Source organism: Artemia sp. Qi Xiang Cuo, chromosome 18 (genome assembly GCF_049724085.1).
Source record: "Artemia sp. Qi Xiang Cuo chromosome 18, ASM4972408v1, whole genome shotgun sequence".
NCBI lineage: Eukaryota > Metazoa > Arthropoda > Branchiopoda > Anostraca > Artemiidae > Artemia > Artemia sp. Qi Xiang Cuo.
In genome coordinates, this window is record NC_142811.1 from 7680130 (window position 1) to 7706163 (window position 26034).

Sequence of the window (26034 nt, forward strand, 5' to 3'; positions counted from 1 at the left end):
CTTGAAACGATTAGTTGACTTTTTCGGAGAAAAACATGCGCTTTCTTGACGAATATTTTCAATTTGTTAAACATAAATGCAATTTTTTTTAATTGTAAGTGCATTAATATATATTAACTTTTAAGTATTGTGATATATACATTATAATCAAGGGCTTCCTTTTTTTGTGGGGGGGGCAAGGGGGAAATTTGCCCCCCCCAATAATGTGGAGAAAAAATCAGTTACCCCATGCCCCTTGACTACCCAGATATGGACCCTCTTGCCCCCCCCCCCCCCCCCAATAAAAATGCTAGAGATTTGCCCCTTATTATAATATTAAGTATTTTGAGGAAATGAGGTTGGTAGTTGGTTATGTATTAAACATAACCAACAAACATAACCAAGAAACATATGTTAATTTCTCTATGTTACAAGTAAAAAAAAATGTCCGGATCGGGAGTCGAAGGGGGTGGGTTGCGTTTGAAGTCCGGAGAGGGTTAAGGGGAGAGGGTTGTTCTCAAATTAAAAATTTGAGAACATTAACTAGACTGGCTAAGAATATGAGGTATTTGTGTATTAGCCACTATACACTCGAGAGCTGAAGATAAGGTAATCCTAATGAAATATAACTTTTAGTTTATATAATAATATAATTTGGGCTATATATCTACACACGAGGGAGGGGGGGTAAGGTATTTGGACAGTGCCCTAACTTAACCTAACCCCCCAACCCAATAATTTGCAAATATATACCCTAAATTATACAAGTCCAATGAATTCTGTCTGAGTCCAATGGGTACTTGTGCATTATATCTAACCCACCGCTATACACGAAAGAAGTCAAGTTTGGTTAATGCTAATGAAATAAAATAAAATAAAATGAAAATATAATAGTTTAGAAACAAATTTAGGCTATATATTTGCACATTATAAAAGCATAGCATAATTTAAATATTATGTAAGAACATTATGTCAAGCATAGCATATATTAAATACGTAGCCTAACCTAGGTGCCCTCCCCCCACCCTAAAACACGAAAAAAAACAGTTTAAATATTGTAAACACTATAAGAAATCACGCTTTGCGATCCATTTATCTAGCAAATACTCGTTTGTCTGGTTTTTCCTTGTACAGTCTATAGCGCTGGGTTAGATATAATGCACCAGTACTGTCCTATGCCTTGTATTACTCGTCACTGGTCTTTGTAGCAATGAAACCGGTTTTCTGAGAACTTACCTAAGCCTAATTCTTGAGTGTGTATTCGATACACAAGTAAAGAATATGATTTAAGTTTTAACGTAAAAATTTTGACAAACTCATCTCATTATTATACAATTTATCACTAAAGCTTTCAAGACATGTTCTGGGTTGTGATGAATATCTTATGAGCAAACGAAATCTTAAGCTTAGAAAGTTTGATAATTTTTGTGAAAAAATGATTTGTTTGTAAGGTTTAATTTTTAGGCATATTTTCTTAGAAAAAACAGTATATACAAAGGACAATGTTAGTTCAATTACGAAGAAACTACAAAATCAGTAGTATTTCAGATATGTACAATTTTTGAAGAGCCCTTCAATTGAGGTCTGGTTGACGCCGGTTTCTCTAAATAAGGGCTCTGATCTGAACAGGGTTGTGAAGCTTTTGTAAATGAGAACGTCCCCTTAACATTCAAAAATGTGTCTTTATTAGACCAAATATGTCTATATTTTGTATATAACATTTCAATCTTAAAATTTCAAAAACTTTTATTTAATACTTGTGTTAATGACCAAAAGACACTTTGCAAAGTGGCCAGTTAACATCCAATATAATAAAAACGAAAATTTGTCGATCCAGAACGTATTAGTGTGAAAGCACTAAACTCATAAAAACATGTAAACAGTAAAAAAACTACTTGTGAGAGCTTACGGTTTATCTTTCGGCAAGAATTCCTCTTGAGGTATGATCGGCATGAGGGTCAGCATTTTCACTTCCTTCGGTAGCATTTCGCTAATCAGAGTACTTCTTGTGTATGTCATGAGGTACTAACCAGGAGTCAAGGGACGTTCCAGAATGCAAGATATCAATTACTTTCGACTCTTAAAAATCAATCAATCATCAATCATTTTATTAATACTAAACTGTATTGCAAACGTAAAGAAAAATTATTTGGCCCAAGAAGCTTGGCTTGTTGTGGGCCTTACAACACAATAATAAAGTACTAAAACAACCATAAATATTACTCTAAATCAAACAATATATATGAAATAAAGATTAAAGAGAATAAACAATACCATACAGTAAAAAAAAAAAAAAAAAAAAAAAAAAAAAAAAAATAATAATAACGATAACGATATATAAGGGAAAAACACAAAAGGAGAAACACTAGGAAAAGAGAAAACGGAAAATAAACGAAGGAGAGAGAAATTACTAAACTGGAAATACACGACGAATAACTGCCTTTGCAGACAGAAGTAATGGGACATCCGGTGAGATTGAATTCCATAATTGAATTTATTTATAAACAGGAGACCTCTGGGCTGCTGTAGATGATTGTTTGGGCAAAATAAATCTACGAGAAGAACTACGTAAAAAAGGAGAGTACCTACCTGAGCCTGTCCGTGAAAAAAATTGATGTAGAGGCGGTGGAAGTGTACCTAGAAAAGCAGAATGCGCTAAATAAAGATTACTTTTACTCACAATGCGATCCAGCGGAGCTATTCCAGTATCATTATAAAGATCAGAAGAAGGGTATAGCCGAGGGAGAAGAAAAGTAGCCTTCACTGCCCTATTTTAGGCTCTTTGAAGTAAGCACATAAAAGATTTGTTAGTACTGCCCCAGACAGAGCAGCAATAAAAAAGGCAAGGAAATATAAAAGCATATTAAAGAGAAAGTATAACACCTGGGGGAAGAAATGAGTTAACCCGGTGCAACATTGAAGACTGGCGGAAGATGAGGGAACGGGTGTGAGTTATATGAGGCTTAAAAGAGAGAAGACAGTCAAGATACACATCAAGAAATTTCACCATAGCAGCTTGCGGTATAACATCATTCCCATAAGTCAGGATGATTGGCTCCCTTACATCTCTCATACGATAAGGGGTACTGAAGTGTATAATGGCACTTTTTTGGCTGTTGAGAGTCATACCATTTGACCAGCACCAATCTTTTACTTTATCAAGAAGACCTTGAGCTAGGGTAAAAACAGATGGAAAGTCCACTGCAGCAATGAAAAAGTTACTGTCATCAGCAAAAAGAATAGGGTGCACAAGGGGATGAAGACCATCAACGAGATCATTAATGTACATTAAAAACAAAAGTGATCCAAGCACAGAGCCCTGTGGGACACCCTTCAATATAGGCAAAGTAGTGAAAGAATTACCATTAACTGAAACATACTGAGATCTTCCCGACAGATAAGACCTTAACCATTCTAGTGGGACTCCATTTACTCCAAATGAAGATAGTTTAGACAAAAGAACAGAGTAGTCAACCCTATCAAAGGCCTTTGAAAAGTCAAGAAATAGACCCAAAACACACAAGCCCTTGTGTTGCATCTGAGAGTGCATACGAGGTAGAGAAAGTGGGACGAAACCCATACTGATGGTTAGTTATGAGAGAATTTCCTGCAGTTGTATTAGTACTAAATACAAATGAAGAGAGTCTGCAATACACTACTCTTTCAACAACCTTAGAGATGACAGGAAGAAGAGAAATGGGTCTATAATTTGAAAATAGAGATGAATCACCTTTTTTATACAAAGGTAAAACTTTATCAACTTTAAATAAATGAGAGAGAACACCAAAAGGAAGAGAGTTGTTAGTTATGTGTGAGATGGGGTTAGAAACAAACTGACCAATTTTTTTAAGAACATTATTAGTCAAACCAAAACCATCAACTGAACGGCTACTTGGAAGCTGGGAGATAATACTATAAATCTCAATATCACTGCATGGGGAAAGGAAAAATGACTTTTCTGCTATGGGAAAACTACTTACCCTATTCTTGGGTTGAATGGGAACTGAAGGAAGAGTGGTGAAATACGAATTGAAGGCGTTTGCTGAAGAATTTCTATCCACAATAGATCCCTCAGCAATCCTGTAATGACTTGGGGGGACTGTTTGAGTTTCTTGCGAGAAATAGCTTCATTAACTACATTCCAAACCTTTCGCAAGTTCCCCTTACACTCATCAATTCGATACGAAAAATAGAGCTTTTTGGCTGCACGCACTGAAGTCGTAAGTACATTTATATAATATTTATACTTCAAAAGATCATTCTGTGTTTTACTTTTACATGCAACCTTGAACAGAGACGCCTTCATATGTGTAGCATTAATCCTACCTATGGACATCCATGGGCATTTGGGTGTAAAATTCCTTGGTCTCTTCCTAAGAGGAAAATGCTTATCCAACAGAGCTCCCATACGACACACAAATAAACTTGTTGCACATTCAACATCATTAGCTTCAAGAACACTAGACCAATCATTACTCTGAAGACTAAGAATTAAATTAGAAATTTCTTTATCTGTAAAAGTTCTAAAAGAAGATTCACCTTGCTCATTCACAGCAATCTCAGTTTTAGGCACAAAAAGTGATAGATAAATAGGGAAGTGATCAGACAGATCAGTGAAAACAAGACGAGAAGTAAACTTCAATTTTGGAGAATGAGAAATGAAAATATTATCTATCAAAGTGGCAGAATTTCTTATAGGATCAACACGAGAAGGAAAAAAATTGAAGGAAGTAGCCCAGAAGAAGAAAGCACATCAAAGAGATGGTCACATTCATCACTTGATCCAACATTTAACATATTACAATTAAAATCTCCCAAAACACAAATACGTTTTTTAGAGAAAGTCCCTGCACCAGAAAGCTGATCAAGCAAATCACAGAACATGTGTTGGAAAAGGAGGGGGCTTATAAAACAAACAAACAGTATCACATGCAAACTGGCTTTTCAGATCAATGACAAAAGAATAAACAGTCCTACTATTGGACACTACTGAAGTAAACAAGGATTCAAGGTCATACCGTCTACTGAATTTAATATCAGATTTTCTAGATAAACAAATGCCCCCTGAGCACTTTGTTACCATTCTAGGGACATGAATAGCAATATAACCATGCATATCATAAGCTGTTAAATTTTCACTATCAGATAACCATGTTTCAGTTAAACCAATTACATCAAAAGGGCAAGAATTATCAGACCACAAAAAGAACACTAGAACTTTCAATTTACAATTGAATGAACTCCTTTCGAATTTTCTAGGACAACTCCTATTACTCGAAGTGCTTAGGTCAGGAAAAAAAAATACATTGTGCCCACATCGCTCTTTACTTCAGCAGTGCTATTGCGCTGCCCATGATTTCTGGTCGTTTTGAGTTTTAATCATTATTGGGGTTTATATCTGCTGAATTTATTTATGGATTGTCACCATCTCAATATAATTTAACTAACTTTTTCAAAAGAAATTGCTATTGAAATATTTGTAGTATCTAAATCGAGCATTGAACATCAAATTAAATGTTATGGTCAATTCTTTGCTATCTCATATTGCATAAGAGCATAAGAAGTTTGGTTTCACAATATTTCAGGGGGATTACCCCTATTGCCCCCCCCCCCACCTCTTACACACAACACTGCATAAGAAATATCAGTTTTTCTTCCACTGATGGTAATACTGGCTCCCATCATGCCTCAATAGGCTACATAAGATGCCTTTAGGACTTAGTAAGCCTGACTGCATACATCCTATAATTTGTTTATTTATAGCTATGACTACAGCCTGACTATATCATGATTATTATTAGCTAATTATTGGTCTGGCTTGATCTGTGCTTGGAAGCGTTGAACCTAGGTATTTCTGTTTAGGTATTTAAGCAGGTAAAGATGCAGATTAGGGGCTCCTGATAAAAACAACTAATTTCTGACTATATATAATTTATTGGGATCTAAAGGTACAGAGGTACTGCTCCGTAGAAGTAATATATAAACAATTTATTCTTTATTGTAGGGTCTGGTTTTCTTGGGCAGTATTTTTGCAACATTTACTCTAAACATTTACCCTAATCCTTAACCTTTATCTTAAATCTAGTACAAGGACGAAAAAAGTGTTAGAAGACAGGCCGGTAGCTCTGACCAAGTCCTTAAAAAGCGTGAGATTAAAGACGGATTTATCGAAGTCACGAGCATTTACTATTATTCTGATTTTTCTTTTTAAGTTCAGGTTCGTTTCGGCAATTAGCGGCCAGGTTCGCAAGTGAGAAGGGGTCACCCACAGCATAAGACAAATTATAAACATATTGTGATTCAAGTGGATTCAAGCCCAAAAGCAGCAAAATTGGAAGCATCGTATCCCAAAAATCTGCTACATGGGTTTTTAGTCACTTGACTCGGGAAAATGAAAATTTAGTATCTTAGTTGGTGGAACATAGCCCAACCAGGTAACAGATATTGGTAAATGCCTAAAAAGCAACTGAAACGCAAATAGCCACTTCTATATTTTCTTCTCACATATCTTTTTTGCTTCAGTGAATTCGACTTCTAATGATAAAATTATAAGTTAGGTATCAATTTTTAATCAAATATTATACCTGATTTTTAATTCAAAAATAACTGTTGTATATGAAGATTATGTAATATAGTAAGCACTTGTCATATCCGGCAATTAGTAACTGTAGACACCAAATACGACTTTAATATTTATCAATTAAAAAAAAAAGTTTTTTTTACCTGAAAGTAAGGAGCAGCATTAAAACTCAAACGAACAGAAATTATTCCCTTTATGAAGGATTTAACCCCTCCTCAATACCTTGCTCTTAACACTAAAGTTTTTAGCACTTTTAAAAAAGCTTGCTATTCTAACTAAACGGCCCATGTGTTTCAAAAGTCGTTCTTAAGAAATTGGGACAAACAGTCAAACGTTAGCGCAAAGAGCAAGGTATCAAGGAGGAAGCAACTTTTTCACATACGGAATTACTTCTGTTCGTCTTGAGTTTTAATGTTTTCTCCTTACTTTCAGGTAAAAAAAATCTTGTTTTTTTGTATTTAATTTCTGATAGTTATTCAAATAGTTCTGGTAAATCTGGCTCACCCTCTGTGAAAAATTCCCTCCCCTCACGGGAAACTTCTCCGTGGAAATTTCCATTAACGTAAAATACACCTCCTTCCCCAGTAAAATTCTATCCTCGCTGTAAATCTCCCTCCCCTGTAAATTTCCTGCGGACGATTCAGCCTGAAAAATTATCCCTAACATACTCTAATTTGGAAAAAAAACTTTGATTTCTAATAGTTTTCCCGATCACTGCGGAAACCTTTTTTCCGTGGGTTTTTTTTCCCGGAAGTTCAAACACGCTGAAAATAACCCCCAGATAAATCCCCCGGAGCATCTCCAAATTAAAAATCGAGTTGGCAAAGAGAAAGTAAGACAAATAAATAGAGTTTCGTATAGGAATTCTATCAAATCCCTCAGTGTAAATTTTTTCCTGGAAAGTTCATCCATGGAAATTTGTCTGCTATTGATGCGCCCATGTCAAAAAGACCTGTGGCCACCCCTGCCCCACCATTGAAACTACCTTTTTCGTTTAGCCTCAATCTCTGCCTTTACGGAGCAGTTACCATTGAATCAGCGAACTGGCATTTTGAGTCAAATTAAACATTTAATTCATGACTTTTAAACATTATGTTAGCAAATTTATTGGTAACACAGCACAATTCTTCACAGTGTAGAATAAACAACCCAAAAATATTAACGAAAGTCTGAAAGAATTGAATTTTTTTGATGTTAGCGCCGTAAGAGTTCTTGCTTAAAAGCTGGTTTAAAGTTTGTGTCTTTTAAAAACGATTATTTTTCCTTTAATACTGCAAAATTTTGTTGCAATTATTTTTCATAATTGCAAAGTAAATGCACAATTTGCCTTGGGAAGGCCATTTTTATGGTGAGGTTTGACTTTGCTCTGAAACGCAAGATTTTGTAATAAGTGTATAGCTGTAACTGGCAGTAAAATAACAGAACATTTGTTTAGTAGGATTTATTAGTTTTACCGTCCGTTTATTCATCAAGATAAATTATGATCTTACTTATGAACATTTCTTAGTGATAGATTTAAACTTTCTTATAAATAAGAAAGAGTATGTTGTTGTTGTTGATGTAGGTTTCCAATGTAAGTTTCAAGTTTCAACGTGATCCTGCGAATAAGGTATATAATTGCGATAATCACGACGTAATACTAATCTTCCTAAGTTGAATTGTGCGCTTAATGGTTCTTTAAATTAAGATTAATTTTTTTTAGGGGGAGGGGGATTGGTCCATAGAGGGACAGGGGTCGCTGCATTAAGTTTTGCCTTACACTATGTAATCTTACGGATCAAATTTTGTCCGTAATATAGGCAGTGCCAAGTGAACCCGAACACTGCTTAGAATTTTAGGCTAAGTAAGTTCTTGTTACGTTACGGTATAATCAAAAAAGATGTATGGATGAACAATTAATAACTTTAATACATTAATAATACATTAATAATAAATTAAATTATAACAATTAATAATAAATTAAATGAATAATTCTTAGAAAGCCTTTTATGCTTGATCAGAGCTTAAATTTCATCTCCATTCCATATTTTAAATTTTTGAGTAACTTATTAGTTATGATTTTGTTTTATTTTAGACGATTTTTAAGCTAGCCTAGTGTGAAAGAAATTGTTTAAACGTGAAAAAAATATGTTTAACATAGTGAAACTTAACCACTTAGCATAGAAAATTACGTACATAATATGAAATTCACTTAACTTATGATTTTAAAACTTGTAAACTCTTCAGAGTCTATAATAACTAGAGGAAAACTAAATAGAAAAATTAATATGCCTCCGGAATAAAAGCTAGATTACGAGATCAGTTCAAATGTTCGCTGTCTTTATAAATACTTAAACAGAGATACCTCTGATCAACCCTCCCAAGCGGAGATCAAGCCAGGCCAATAATTAGCTAATAATGATCATGCTATAGTCAGGCTGTAGTCATACCTATGACTAAATAAATGTAAGATGAATGCAGTCAGGCTTACTAAACTCTAAAGGCATCTCATGTAGCCTACTGAAGGCATGCTAGGAGCCAGTACTGCAATCAATGAAAAAAAACTCTGATAATTCTTACGCAGTAGTGTATAGTAGAGGGGGCAACAGGGTTGATCCCCTTGAAATCCTGTGAAACCCAACTCCTTATGTTCTTATTAACAATATTTTTTTTAGGAACTACTGACCTAGAAGTTCTTGTGCCTAGTAACTTTTTCTTTTCCTCTTTTTGTGTGTGGGTCTTACCATTCTTATCCTTATCCTGTCTGGTCTTATCCTTTAATGGTATACCAGACAAATACAATAAAGACATTATTGCTATATACGAGAATAAAACTGCTGCGGTTAATTTAGGAAATGAGGTTAGCAGCTGGTCTTTTATTAAAATTTCCTTTAAAATGAGCCGTTGAACAACTCTCGACGATGTTCCAGTGCCAAGCTATCTGTGGAAAAGAAAAAAAGAAAAAAGGTGCCGTTTAGGCAGAATGCTGTAGTAGCTGCCACTTTTCTTGATTTTCAAGCCAATATATTTCCCTTGCTGTTAAAGCCAAATGACAGAAAGTCACCTATACAGGGATTTCAGACATGGCGGTTCTAATGGTGTACTTTTTGTTTTGATCTGAATTTTTTTTTTTTAGGAGTTATGGGTTTTTATATTTCTTAACATGGACGTGATCGTCTCTTACTAGGTTGCTAGCTACCGCTGCAACCCGGATATGGATGAACCACAGGATTCAGTTCCTTTGGGCTTGAGTGCGCTCTTTACTCTAACATATATAATGAACAGGATCGATCCTTTATGTATATATAGTTATGAGAGGCAGCGTGGCCGAGTTGTCCAAGGCGCTGGTGTTAGTCACCAGTCTCTTCCAAGGCGTGGGTTGAAATCTTACCGCTGGTATACGATTATGATTTATGTACAAAAATCAAATATATTTGAAAAGACTGCAGTATGAAAAGACTTCAAAAATGCAGTTTTTAGTGGAAAAATTTATTCTCTTTTAGAAATAATTTATTTTAGTTACAAAAGATTTTTAACCCAATTAATTTCCTTTAACAACTCTCTACGATGTTCCAGTGCCAAGCTATCTGTGGAAAAGAAAAAAAAGAAAAAAATATGCCGTTTAGGCAAAATGTTGTAGTAGCCGCCACTTTTCTTGATTTTCAAGCCAATATATTTCCCTTGCTGTTCAAGCCAAATAACAGAAAGTTTACTATACAGGGTTTTCGGACAAGGCGGTTCTAATGGCGCCTTGTCCTTGTACGTGATCGTCTCTTACTAGGTTGCTAGCTACCGCTGCAACCCGGATGCTAGCTACCGCTGCAACCCGGATCAGGAGTTTAGAAGGGCTGCGTTCTTTCCCCAGATATAGGGATCATTTTGATGGGCTTTGGCTTAAGGAGCACAACAAAAGCAATGGGAGAACACGGAATCAAATAGGGACGTAAAACTTTCCTGGACTTACATTATGCTGATGATTTAAGCATCCTAGGTGAAAATGTTTGCAAAATAAATAGCATTTTAGAGATTTTGCGAGTCCAGGGCGCCAGAATAAGTTTGAAAATTAATATTAAAAAGACTAAGTCACTATTGCTAGAAATAAGTTAAAATGAAAAGGTGGCATTGGATAACGAAACGTTCGATCAACTGGACAGTTTCAGTTATGTAGAATAGCTAAGGTCCAGGGTGTTTTTTCACAGTTGAAAAAAGTTTGGAAGAACTGGAAGATAAGTCTGCGAACCAAGATTTGAATAATTCGAATATTGGAAGCTACAGTGATGACGCTACAGTTATTATAGTAGCCAAATAAGGTCCTTAAACTTCTGAAGAAGTGTGGTTCATGGGTGCTTCAGAAAACGGAGGAAGATTCGCTAGATGCGTTCCAGAGAAATTGTCTACGAATTGTGTTCGGTACCCGACACATTGACCGTATCTCGAACAGTAGGCTGTACGAAAGGTGTGGCTCAATCCCGCTTTCTAGGGCTATAATTAGAGAAAGTTTGATTTGCCTAGGACACACTCTACGGATGAAGAATGATAGATTGCCAAAGATTTTCCTTTTCGGCCAACCGTCTAAGGCTAAAAGGAAAGCATGTCGTTTTTGGTTGGGACTGGAGGATGTCGTAAGGAAAAATTGGAGAAAAATGGAAACTTCCTGGGAGGGTGTAAAGAGGGAGACTTTGAACAGATTGGGATGGAGGAGGAGTGTGCGTAGCTGTGTTGGCCCCAGGCGGCTTGGTGCTCCGGTGAGTTCTAGTAGTAGTAGTAGTATTGTGACTAAATCTATAAACACGGGTTGCTCAAGGAAAAGAATTTCTTCGGTAAAGTGATCAATGAGCATATCAAATAAATTGGTTGCTCATGAAACTTCTATAGCCACCATTTATAAGAATCTAATATTGAAAATATCGGATTTTTGGAGTCAAACTCAACGGTTCAAATGTTTTGAAAGGCAATCGATAAATTAAACGCTTGCAGTTACCCACTAATTATACTTGCCCAACTCAGAATAATTTCAGTTGGTTTTAAGTTTGTAATGCCGCTCATTCCCTTTCATTTGAATTTTTTAATTTAATACTATAAAGCGCTTTGTTTGTTTGTCTTTTCCAATGCACTCCTAAGCACGTGAACCATTTGGGCTGAAAATTTTGCTGAAATGTTTTGAAACGACGAGGAAAATATAGGCTAAACAATGTGAAAAATATGCACCAAGAGCTAAAAAAGCACTAAATACTAAAAATGTGACGTCATTATCTGTACTATAAAACGCCTCATTTTTTTCTCTGTTTCCAATACAATCCCTAGTAAATGTTTCAATTGGTGTGAAAATTATCCTAGGCTGTTTTAAATCTACGACGAAAAACACGGTCTATTAAAATCTGAAACCATGTCTTAAGACTAAAAAAAGAAAACAACAACATAAAAAATTAAGTTTGACATCATAATCTATTATAAAATGCTTCGTTTGATGGTCTGCTACACAATCCCAGACAAATGAAGGACGTCGTCTGAAAATCAGAACGTGTTACCCTGAAGTGGCAAAAGAATAGTGAGTAGGAGTTTTTGGGGAGGCCTAACATATTGCTCTCTGTTTAAAGTGCTTATAGCATGTATAACCATCTCCGGCAGAAGGTCAAGAGGGCCTTGGAAAGATGAAGCTCAGGGATCGTTCAGTCATTATTAACGTCCATTGGCATCTGATATTATTAAGCTAGCCTTAACCGTCCCTTGCTTTAATGGTCAAGAAGCGGTGGGGGGGGAGGAGGAGAGTTAATATATTCGTTTAGATGTATCGTGCTTCGGTTAAAACGTTCATAGCACGTCTGAGCCTCTCTGGCAGAAGTTCAACAAGTGGTAAGGGTGCGGGGGTAGAGAGGGGTAGCTCAGCAATGTGTTTAAAATTATTTTAATTTTTTGACACGTAATATTATTACTAAAGAGGCAAAGAGAGATGACTGTCCTACGCTTCCCTTTTCAAAAATGTGCTTTAAGTCTATTGGTTTATCTTTGTGATGAATTTTCGCAAGCTATTGTAGTATTCCTTAAGCGTATGTTAGAAGGTGGGCACTGTTCCCATTTTTTCTATTGTTGTGTTTGCCCTTTGGTGCTAAGTCAAATTTTGAGCTATTAAAGCCACGATTTTTTTTTACCTTTAAGCCATTAAAAAGAGTGAAAAGTTTATAGTTATAATTTTGTTTTTTTTTCACGAGTCTAGGATCTGTCTTTGTGCGTTATCAACATTAGTCATCTTGAGAGGAGCTCAGAAATTCTTTTGTAATTTTATGTAGAATGCCATCTCCAGATTTTGACAATCGAGATCAAGGTGGCGAGACTTTTGAGGGATGAGAAGCCTAGAGATTCGTTTTCAATGTTAATAAAGTGATATCAGAAAGCACTAAGAAAGTAGAGATAGAATACCAAAAGATTATATTTTCAGGGGGGGGGGGGCTCGAATATTTTGTTTTCAATTGTTTCTATTATAATCCTAATACCTGTGGGTGAGTAGATAAATAGTGATTTTTTTAAATCAATTTTATCTATTTAATCATCCTAAAAGGTTGGATCGCCAAAATCCATTTGGATAGTAGATCCCTTTGGGTCCGCAACAGACCCTTTGTCCTAACAATTCAATAGACTCTTCTCTGACTGCGAAACGTCTTTAACTTTCTTTCTAATTTTGCCGTGACTGAGAACCGAACTTAATTTATATCCCCTTTATATTTGCGTGCTACAAGACAAACATAGAGCTGGCAAAATTTCCCGATAAGACTTCAAACTTAGTTTTCAACAAAATTAGAAAGAAAGTTATGGCGTCTTATTTTGGGATCAAATACTCTTGGTATAACTTTTCATTGTCGTGTCACATAGTCATGACTTTGGTGTTAGATTTGCATTTTTCTAATTAAGTTACTCCAGTGATTGTATAGTATTTAAACGATATCGATCAAATAGAGAATATAACATCCTTTAAAAGGTTTAATCTAACGAGCTCAGCTCTTTCTTTCAAACAGTTGCACTTTTCATGACATTAAAACTTTCTAGAGATAAACATAGAAAAGGGAGCGAGAGGTTAAAGAGAGGTGTTTTAAGCTAATACTTCGTTTTGCTCCAGCCACAAACGTATGGTTGGCGCGTATTATCCGAGAGCTTAAAGTTACAGACCAGCTCCAGAAAAAATCACATACATCTTAATATTTTTGAGAAGGGGCTTGATATGAAGGTTCATTCTATCTGATTTCGTGTCTTCATCAAACGTAGCTTTTTTTTATTGTTTGCTTAGCTGCGTTAGCAAAGGCTAGCCCCTTTCATATGCGGAATAATTTCTGTTCGTTTTATGTTTTAATGTTGCTCTTTACTTTCAGTTAAAAAAAACTTGTTTTTTTTATTTAATAGCTATAAATAACGACAATAGAGTTTATAAGGACGTTAGCCAAGAACCTGATACTGTTTCAGCCTCTACTAAAAGATAAAGGTTCGGTGTTATGTTTTTCATAATGACAAAAAAAAGCCAAGGCAAAAGTTAAAGGTCTAATAGAAAAAAAACGTAATTTCACAAAAGCACTAGTTCAAATTTAAGGTCATTTAATCGCAATCGCAAGTAGCGAATCTGCAACTTGGACCATCATGTAAGGCTAGACCAATAAAGGCAGCTAAAGCAAAAGGCATTGGCAATAAATTCACAATGGGTGAAAATCCACAACCTGGACCATCAAATGAGACAAGTCCCAAAAAACAAAAATTTACAAGTATTATAAATTATAATTCGTTGGAAGAAAACGAAGTTTTTGTACCATCACCTGAACGACTAACAAATCTACAGTCTTGACCATTATGTAAGACTAGACCAATAAGAGAAGCTAAAGTAAAGAGCATTGGCAAATCGTATTGAACCCACAAACCTCTGATCAAGGGTCACACTTTCATCCACCGTACTGCGGCAAGGCATTCAATAATTAAATTTTTTCCACAAAACTGTATATAAAATTTGGATAAAGGTATTATAACAGCCATTCTGACGAATCCGAGAGGCTAAGGTAAAGGATATTGAAACAAAGTCAAAAATAATGATAAACGAAAATGAAAATATCGTTAGAATACTTGCGTCAGCGAAAATTGCAACGAGTCAAAAACAAAAGTGAAGAACAAAGGAACATCCGGTTCGAAGATAATCAGCAGCAAGAATTAAAACAAGTCAAAACCAAAGTGAAGATAAAAGAAATATGCGGTTACAATGCATGCGACAACAAGCAGTAGAACAAATTAGATATGAAAGTGAAGAACGAAAAAGTATGCGGCCAAAAGATATGCCACAGCAAGAATAAAGAAATATGCGGTTAGAAGATGAGTGCCAGCAAGAATTACAAGCGACAGCGAGAAAGCGAGTGTAAATGACCACAAAAACGATCTAAATAGGTCACGACTTAATCTGTGGTGACGTCATGACATCAAGAAGAGGCTGACGTCTGCGGCTGGAAGAAAAGCGACAATGAGAATCCATATATAGTAGCCTGCCGCATGGCGAGTGCCAGGGCCCGACGAAGGAGCAGCCGGACTCCCGGCGCTATATATATATATATATATATATATATATATATATATATATATATATATATATATATATATATATATATATATATATATATATATATATATATATATATATATATATATACACGTTACATACATTGATATATATGCAAGTTTAAAGTGTTTGCAAGTTTACAAATTCAAGATAATATAAGAATTATACAAAACAATCAAACAATTCGTGACATGAACTATGCCAGATTAATGTCACATGGAAGTAAGGATAATAAGAAAAAAGACTTTACTATTATTGTGAATGTCTTGGCAACACTTATTATTCATGAATTCTATACTTGTCTTACAAATTTACACAAATAAACAAATCATCCGTTCCGAAGCTAATCTAAAATTGGACTAAAGTCCATAGTAAAGGTAATTAACAAACACTAAAATAAAATTTGTTTTTTAATTTATTTCGGCGAGGTTTGCTCCAAAGCAACTTTCCCAGTTGCTTTGGAGGGTGTACCTAAATTATTCAGAAGCCAATTGAACTAAGCACATGCAGCAAATATTTTTTTTTGTGTTTCAATTTTTTTCATGTTTTTATGTTGTTTTTTAATTGTTTTTATTTTAGTGTAATAATTATAATTCCGAAGAAAACGCATGTCTAATTTGGGCCTTGCTAAAAAGAAGGAAAAAAAAAAAAAACAAACAAAAAAAACATGGATTCTCAGTTCAATTGACATATATTGATATTTATTCATTAAAGTTTTGATAATTTTTTATTTATGAAAGTAAGAAAAGTGAAAACATTTCAAACGTGTTTGTTTTCAGTAAAGCGCAAATTGTGTTCTAGTTTTGAGAAGACGAGGAGTTATCAGCCCTACTTTTGCTGCGTTCGAGTTTTTTGCCCTAATTTTTGCTCGTTTGAGTTTGACTCGGCTATTTATAGTAATTTCCGTTCGTTTTGGGTTTCATTTATTTATTGATAGTGGTTTGTGGTAGTTTTACGCTTGGCAGATTATTTGACTTTATTTTTGCTCATCAACAGTATTTTTTAATTTAATTTTATAGCTTCTGAAGTTGACCTGAAAAATAAAACTTAGTATTATTCCCAAAAGTTTCTTTCTATGCTTTTTGACAACGTGGATACACTTACACTCTTTTTATGTATTTGAATTGTAAAAGCAGAAGTAGTAATAGTAGTATCCCCAAAAGTTTCAACTTAATACCCCCAGTCGTTCTCGATATATTGCTGAGGTGTCTTATTGGCAACCATAACTACAATGTTTTTTGTTTTATTTTAAAAGCAAGATTTAGTTTTAAAGCATAATGGGTCAATTACAGTATAGTCCAAGGTACTATTTCTGAGCCTTTATGTTCCTTCCGGTTTTTCTGGTAGTCTTATTTTACTGGTCATTACACTCTTTCTTTGTCAAGGGATTTACGCAATTTCAAAGTTCAAGTTTTTTTTTAGGTTAAATCCGTGTCGGAAAAACCGGTGCGTCTTTTTAGTTGCCAGTTATTTTTTGTATATATTCAGGTTTCAAATTAGATTCTTCAACAGTTTTGAATAGTTTATTGAACTTAACACTATTGAAATTTTTTGTAAACATTTACATAGAAAATGGATAATTCTAAGCAATTTCTGGTGAGTAAAAATTTTCTCATTATTATAATAAAAAGAAATTGTCTTGTCATTAAGTTAAGGAAGAAATTCTTTCCTTACACTAGAACTAAGGGTACTTATGCACTTAGAAGCCTATTGTTTTTAGGAGCTGAAACCTCTAAATAGTTCTCTTATAGGCTGAAATTTACGGTGCGATTTTTATCAAGATCAGTGAGCCTTTTTAGAGATGTTTTTGAAAAAAGTGCTTAGCTTTCGATCGGTAAGTTGGGATTAGAATAAAATGTTGATTTTTTTAATGTATTAATTGTTACAAAAGCTTCCTTTTTATCAAGATCAATGGCCCTTTTTTTTAGGGATGTTTTTGAAAATACTTCCAGGCCAGTCTGCATTTACGGTGCGATTTTTATCAAGATCAGTTAACCTTTTTAGGGATGTTTTTGAAAAAGTGCTTAGCTCTCGATCGGTAATTTGGGGGTTAGAATAAAATGTTTATTCTTTTAATGTATTAATTGTTACAAAAGCTTCCTTTTTAGAGTTTCGGTTTTTTCTTTACTTATAGTTCGTTATCATGTACTGCTGGAAAATGTATTTCAGTGATATTTTAGATCATAGTAGCCTAATGATGCTTTTAGTCTTTAGAAGAAGAACCAAAACAATTTAGAATCTATTACGACTTCTTTCGTCTTCGATAAGTGCGTGGATAAAAATTCTAATTGGCATTTTTTGTTTTTAATTCACAAAATGGTTGGTTTAAGTTTTCTTTTACAAGATACTCAAGCAGGAAGGATGGGGTACATAGACAGGGAGTAGGGCTCGCCTAATGATGCTTTTAGTCTTTAGAAGAAGAACCAAAACAATTTAGAATCTATTACGACTTCTTTCGTCTTCGATAAGTGCGTGGATAAAAATTCTAATTGGCCTTTTTTGTTTTTAATTCACAAAATGGTTGGTTTAAGTTCTCTTTTACAAGATACTCAAGCAGGAAGGATGGGGTACATAAACAGCGAGTAGGGCTCGCCTAATGATGCTTTTAGTCTTTAGAAGAAGAACCAAAACAATTTAGAATATATGCTGCTTACCTTAGTTTAAGAGCTGAAAATCATTCTAAAAAATCTAAATTTGTAACAATGAGTATTTTATTTTGATAATAAAGGAAAATATAAATATTTATTTAATAGAAAAAAAAATGTTTTACACTACTTTAGACGCCTAACATAAACTGAACTATTTTCCAAACCTAAAATGCATTTTTGTTACATGCTAAATTTTAACCTTTTTTTTTCAAGGAAGTGGATACGTGCAATAACCCCCCTTCTGACAAGAAAGCAAGATATAGCGAAGGTGTATTAATGCAAGCTGCAAGACCATCAATTATCAAATATGCCGTTAGAATTACACACGATCTGGACCATCCAACGAGCACCCAACTTATAGTGTCAGAGCCCTCTAACCCCAGTGTTAGCTCCACGCATGCTGGAAGGAAGTTGAAGAGAGAATGGACTGCTTCTCATAATGCCTCAGCTCAGCCTACTGAGGATCTTGAGCTTGACCCCATTCATGTTTTGCCAAGGAGTTCATATATAGAAGCCCAGTCAGAATTTGTAAGTAAATACATAATTTTTTTTTCTATCACTATTTTCAAAAATAAGTTAAATTTTCTCAGGCACATAGCTTTCTATGATTAAAACTTAAAATTTGGTTCTAAAATATTTCATACTCTTTAATTAAAAAAATTAGCTGTATATAAAGTAATGATTATCACTCAATTATATAAAAAAAACAAACAAAAAACCTTACCTTGTAAATTCTAACAAAGATGCATTATAATGAAATAATTCCAATATTCCTTTTAAACAAAAACTAACTATTTGAAAAAAAAAAAAAAACGATTTGCTATTTCACAGTCGGCAAGCACTATTAAACTGGTATTTTTGCGCTAAGCCATTTGCACGCATCCGCTCCTTATCAGATCTCCCATCGCTTTTTAATCCGCTTTGAATTCTAAGTGGGCTTCTTGTGACAGGAAGAAGGTTTTTAGTAATCTCCAATTATATCTTCATAGTGTTGTCAAGAAACATTATTTGGGGCGAACTCATTTCATTGAAACACTTAGGTGTTTTCGAGAAAGAATTTGAGGCTGTTCTATTTGAACAGTGTTGTGAAGTCCGATACCCCCAACACGAACGGGTATCGATCCTCCTACCTCGAAGGAAGCTCCCGGTTCCCACGGGTTCTCCCAGGGGGTTTGGGGGGGAGAGCTGTGGGAGGCACTGCATGAAGCGCCACAGGCCCGAGAAGCACCGCAGGGATGCGCCGCGGGCCAGGAAAGCGCCGCGGGATGCGCCGCAGGGATGCGCCGCAAAAAAAAAATGATTATTTTACATAAAAATAAAAACTTTTTTTTCTACAGATTAAAAATATAGCACCACCAGCGACACCATTGAGTAATGAAGCAAGTATATTTACAGAACCAATTCTGTCACCACCAGCAGAGTTCAGGGATGACCCTACACTACTTCTAGAGAATTTGCAGTGGCTTAGAGGGTTCCTTAATGATGTTTTTGGGGAAATGGCCAGCCTGGAGGACTTAACTTGCGATATTGACATGCTTGAGGACCCAGAGTGGGCAGATAGTTTCATGCGTGAAAATTTAGGTGATGTTACAAGTAAATCTGAACTGGGTCCTCATAACGAAATTCCATCAGAGGACAATACGGGCTGGCTCGATCAATTGTCCCCAAACACCTTGGAATATGTACTAGGGAACCTCATGTCACATCCCCCCAATGTGATTGAACAGACTAGGAGTAGTGTTATTGACAATTCCCTGTCACCCTCCTCCACCATTCCACTTAATAGTATACATAGTAGTAGTAAAAAAACAGCAGCTCATTTTTCCGGGGACATTTTTAACAGCAACTTTACAATTAGTGAATTGAATCCTGAACAAACAGGGACGGGACAGGCAAATAGTGCAATGTCCCCGGAATTGCCTGACTTTTATCTGTTTGAATCTGCTCTAAGCCATTTGCAAACATACAGGGTAGATTTTAGCCTTCCCGAGGAAAACGCGAGCATTATTTTAACGGACCCTTTGACAGTCCTTCAGCGTTATACCGACAAAAGTCGGTCTCTGATTGATGTTCATAGTCAAAATTGGGGGGGTCGGGGGAGGCTTAAAGCGTCAGTGACTCAAAAAGTTTACTTACAAAAAGAGACATCTGGGGCCATGTTTTTTTTTCACTTTTCGAAAGGCAGCCAGACTTTCTAACCAGGTCTAAAAGAATTTTAATACAACATTTTAAAATGGGTTAATAAAGTAATTTAAAATTTGGATACATTTAATGAGTGGGGAAGTGGGTCAACAATTTTATACATTGAACGCATGGATCTGAATCTCAGTAGATTTAAAAAAAACTTTATTTTAAGGGGAGCGGGTAATCTAATAATAAAATGCTACCCAGATTTGTCGGCTACCAGATGGGTTCAGAGTTTCAATTTTGACACTAGACTCCAATTTTTTACGTTCTTAAATGAATAAATGACCAATAGAACAACCTCAGAAGAAGCGAAAAGAATACACCGCGGCGGAAGTGATCGCACCGGTGGAAACAAAGTTCCCAACTAAAATATCTTTGGGGAGTTGATACGATCTCCATGTTTATGTAAAGAAATAAGACACTTTGAGCAAGCACATAAAAACAGTTGGGTGGAGGGAGTTTCTTCCATAACTAAATAGACTTTGTAAAGGGGGGGAAAAACCAGATAAAAAAGGGGTTTTGTATTCATTGAGGACACCGATGGTGGAAAATGTTAAACATTGGGTACGGGTTATTTACCAACACCGCAAAGATGTAACTTCTTATGGTCATTTTTCCCCGTCACTGCGATAAGTCGACTCCTATCTCAAGGCAAGACCAAAGGGGAAAGTTTTTATTGCCCCATGTGTCTCTCCTCATTTAGACCTGAGCAAACAGTCTCAGACCACATGGGACATTGCAAAATTCACGGAAATCAGAGAATAGAAATGCCGACAGAAGGCAAAGACACTTTACAATTTAAAAATTTTCAAAATTCTCTTCTACAATCTGATAAAATGTCTGCGGATTATAAAACAAGACTGGTTGAGGTATCGGACCCATTAAAGCCAAGTATAGTCAAGGAACACAAACTAGTCTGCGTGTTCCTACGCGCACGCCCGTCGCAACGCCAACAATAAAATGCAATTGGAAGAGTTTTTTTACTATGGACGAGGAGGGCAGTATGGAAAAGTTATTGGTTTCTTTAATAAAAACGACAAACAAGGCAATTTCACGATTACGTCATACCAATTATCCAATAACATTGTCAGATAAACAGCAACTGGTGCTGGAAAAGTGGACAATTTGCTGGGTTTGTAGGGGTGCCCTTACCCTAAAAGACGCAGTGCAGGACCACAATCACCTTATTGACCCCAATTCAACGGGAAAAAGTAACTTTCGAGGGTGGGCTCACAAGTCGTGTAATTTAAAAATTAAACAACTTTTTCTACCTGTTTTTATACATAACTAAATATGATCTGAAGTATATGCTACCAGTATTGGCTCGTCTTCAAGGAAATTGAACATTGGATGATGATGCATTGGTGATAGACATCTTTACGTACAAAATCATAACTAAATCATCAAAAAAGTTGCTTGTGTTTGACTTTATGTGAACTTATGCTGACGCTGGTGTGGAGTACCCGAATAAATTTCACTTTTTATATTCCTACAGTTTTTTCCCCAATTAATTGAGTGCATTAATTCAAGTGCAGAAAAACGATGACGGTTGCAATGCTTTCCCCCTTCTCAAGCAACAATTTCCAAATGATTTATATGATTTATTAACGGTCAAGGGCATCTCTCCTTATGATTATTATTGTTCCATGTTGAGATTCGCTGAGGAGACTATTCCTTGTATTGAATCGTTTTACGACAGTCTTCACGATCGTAGTTGCACCCCAGAGGAATACAGTTTTGCTAAGAAAGTTTGGGCAGAGGGAGGGTGTAAAAATGGGTTTGACTACTGCGAGCTGTATTTGTTGAGTGACGTGTTAACCCTGTTAGACATTATGTGTAAAAATACGGATAAAATCTATGAGGAGTTTAATCTTGATTTGGGGTATTATTTTTCTTCGCCTCATCTAGTGATGGACCTCATCCTGAAAATTAGTGGGGAAAAAATTGGGCTAATCACTGACATTGATCAGCATCTGTTCATCAAGAGGTCAATGAGGGGGGGGTTTTGTTTTTCACGGAGACCGTATCTTGGAAAACGATCCAACAGGAGAGAAGACGGGGACAAAATTAAATGCAGTTTTCTTCGATATGAATTCTCTCTACCCCTCGGCCGTGCCCCATTATGCACTACCTTGCGGCGACTATAAATGGCTCAATGACCCTCAAGCTCCCCATTTCCCCAACATTAACAGTGTTGAGGAGAATGGACCGGTTGGATGGTTTTTTGAAATTGATGGAGAGATACCAGCCGAGCTTCACGATTCAGTAAAGGATTTTGTTTTCACGTGCATCAATAGACCTGTGACTAAGGACTCTTTGAGCCCTCGGAATAGGCGTTTAGTCGAGATGGACAGATTGCATTGGACGCCTTCAAAACAAAAACTTATTGCTGACCTTCTGCCGAAAAAAAACATAGTTATACACTATGTAGCTTTAAAATGGAAGTGTAACAATGGTTTCAACGTCACAAAGGTTCACCGAGCACTTGAGTCAATTCCAAATCCCTATCTAAAAACATTTTTTGACACTTTTGTCAGTAAACTTTCCGCAGCCCAGACGAAAGCCGAAAAATAAATTTGTAAACTCAATTTGAATTCAGCTTTCGTCAAAATGCGGGAGAGCGTGCACAATAGGAATCGTTGTGACGTTGTGACCGATCCTGAACAATATGCTCGAATTATTGCCGATCCAAATTATACTTCCTTCACAATCATTGGCCCGGATAGGGTACTTTTGAATAGGAAAAAAAGACGCATTGTCTTGAAAAAAAAAAATTGCTGCAGGCAGTGCTATCTTGGAGATCTCAAAAAAGCTCATGTTGCAATTCTACTATAATGTGGCTAGGGTACAGTGGCCGGAAAAGGAGCAAGTAGAGGTCTGCTATGGTGACACGGATTCTCTACTGCTCAAAGTAAAAACACCAAATCTAATTGATAATTTGGCGCACGGTTAAATTATCAGTTCACGGATGGACTACCCTCATGGGAGTGGTGGTCTTTACCCTGAGCTAGTAAAACGTCGGGTGCCCAATCAGCTTTTAATTTATAAATCAGAAATAGGAAGCGGCTTGATTTCCCTTGGTATGTTTGTTTGCCTGAAGGTGTACTTTATACAGACACACGACGGAGAAATCAAGAAACTTTGTAATACAGTACCCACGCGCTTTGTGGACAAGAATTTCGACATGAACATTTATAGGAATTGTATTGTTGAAAATGCAATTCCACGAGCCAAATTGTTGGCAATTCGTTCATTGAACTACAGGAACTATACTGTAAATCTAGAAAAAATAGCCATGAGTACCATTTCCGACAAGGTCTATGTTTGTCAAGAGGGTGTGACCACCCACCCCCTGGGAAAACTATTTAACTTCAGACCGGACCGAATGTATGGACCACCGGGAAAGTCTCGGTTTAAATAAAGTCCTTTAAATAATTTCCTAAAAAAAAACCTTTTGGGCGGGGGGCCTCGCGGCCTTTGGAAGGGGGGGGGGTCTCGCGGCCCGGGGGGGCCGCAGCCAGCGCGGGGGGCGAACCGTCACCAAAGTTATCTTTTTTTTGGACTTAGAGCAGTTGTTTTTTTTTTCAAGTGCCATCTCTCTCTAATTTAATGTTTTTTTTTCTCTATAAATAAACAAAAAAAAATAATGTTTTTTCTCTCTGTGTGTGTGTACCTATGTAAATGTTGTTGTTGTATTTTTTTATTATAAATAAATTTTAAAAAGTGTATTTTTTCAAGTGCTCTCTCTCTAGAATTTAATGTTTTTTTTCTCTATAAATAAAAAAAAAGTGTTTTTTCTCTCTGTGTGTGGGTACCTATGTAAATGTTGTTGTATTCTTTATTATGAATAAATTTAAAAAAAGTGTATTTTTTTTTTCAATGTATCTTTACTTTTTTTTTGTCATATAATAAAAGAAAAAATATGATTCTTTATTAGTATTTGTCTTTGTCTTCTTCTTGAATAAAAGAGTAGTAGTAGGGAAAAAAATTATTTAGTCATTAGACAATTAGGGTCTACAGTTAGTTGTCCAGGTGAACTGTTGAAAGGAACATGTATCAATTTAAAACACCATTCAGATCATTTCTGTGTGGGCCCTCAATGTCGGGCAAAACACAGTCTTAACTAAAATAATTAAAAATTGTGATAAAATGTTTGCGGAAAAGCTGAAAAAAATCTACTATTGCTATAGTATTTGGCAGGAGTCATAAAATAAAATAAAAGCAATTGCTGCCGCCGCCATGAGATTGATGCAGATATAGTTCATACAGAGACTGGATTTTTTCAACATTATTGAACAAAACTCTTGGCTGATCATTGATGATCTGGCTGAATCTATTGAACAATAGTCTCAGAAAATGTTACAATTGTTCACTGTTCGCTCTCATCATGAACAGATTTCCGTTAGTCTGGTTCTACACAATCTCTTTCATCAGAGCAAATGTATGCGAACACTTGCTTTGAACTGCCCCTACTATATCATCTACAGAGTTGTTCGTGATTCTAGCTCGCTAATAACCCTCAATAAACAAATCTATCCAGGAGCCCCTAAATTTCTGCTCTCAGCATACAATCAGGCAACTAATAAACACCACGGCTACATACTATTGGATCTTAATGAAAATACATCCGAGGATCTGCGTGTAGTCACAGATATTTTTGACAATGATATTACAGTATATCTCTCAGTGAACACTAAAAAGACCTATTAGTCGCTATCATAACACTGAAGAAACTACATGAAAATAGACATTTGTTTTCAGTTCTAAGCACTTCAAAACCTTCACTTAGAAAAGCAATACTCAACATGGTATTGACAATGATTTCATTAATCTAATATCTGAATTTTGTTTAAATTTGACAGAGGGTAATGTTCAACTGCCAGAAGTAGTTAAGCAACAGGCAAAGCAACATCGTTCCATTGTACGTACATTGGCCTCTAAAAAGAAAGGAAAGAATTTTAAAAGGAAACGGCTTCTTCAGGCGGGCGGTAGCTTTTTCACACTTTTACTGCCAATAATTGCAGGACTTGTAAACAGTTTTCTCTAGATGGCAAAACCCTATAAATTGACTCCAATAGAACTTGCTCTCTCATCCGTCAAACACTTTGAGGACAGTCTGAGTAAATTCCTCGACATTAAAACTATTGACGATGATAAAAAACTGATTTTACTTCAAGATGCACTTCGTCGAGTGGACAAACACTATTGATCAAAGCCCACTCCTGCTGTTGCTGCTGATCCAAAAAAAGAATCATTTTCTCACGAATCTACGGCTACTGCTTTAAAAAATTAAAATAAGTATTATTGTTTTAAATTTTTTTTTAATTTGTTAATTAAAAGCCCAAAATATTTGGTTGACACCATAACACGACTCCTAATTTATATATTGTGTTTCGATCAAATTCAAGTTGAGAGCAATGGGGAAAGGATTATTATTCAGGGCAAGAGCTATATTCAACTTGATTTAATGTATGACATGGTTACAAATCGTAAAGGACTATTATCATTTTACACTAGTCTATACAACTTTCTAAATACATTAAACTTCCCCAAAAGTCTTATTGGCAATATACAAATTCTAAAAAAAATTAAATGAACAAGCATCATCATCATCATCAACATTAAAAGAAGAACTTGAAGAAGAAGAAGAAGAAGAGTTTAAATAGATTTTGGAAACTACTAGCACAACACTGATAGCTAGACAAAAGCGAAGACGCATCACATCAATATCCCAACCACCAGCAGCAGCCCGTTTACATCAGGGTAGCGTACATTACTCAACATGTTTACATTCAAAATGGCTGAAGTTCTGAAAGGTGTTTATAAAAGTATTGGCGAGGTGGGGAGTTTAAGTTCCCACACAACTCTTTCCAAAGTCACGGGTGTTCGCACTAAAAGTGTACAAGACTATCTACAAAATGAACCAAGGTACACTCTGCATAGAAATCATAGACTTCGTGCCAATCAATATCGAAAAACTAAAGCCTTTTACCCAATGGATATAATGCAAGCAGATCTCCTGAGTTTAGATGAGCTTCAAAGACGTCACAATACGCCGTACAAGTACATTCCACTTGTAA

At 35.7% G+C, this 26034-nt stretch overlaps 1 protein-coding gene across 1 annotated transcript in view; it reads right to left on the reverse strand.

The window, feature by feature from the left end:
- Positions 1–26034, reverse strand: part of LOC148941161 (uncharacterized) — a 71768-nt gene that overhangs the window by 12589 nt on the left and 33145 nt on the right. The window contains exon 3 of the mRNA XM_089104597.1: positions 1889–2058. Within this exon, the coding sequence (XP_088960723.1) occupies positions 1970–2058 (89 nt within the window). The 3' untranslated portion in view covers positions 1889–1969. The remainder of the gene's footprint in view (positions 1–1888; positions 2059–26034) is intronic.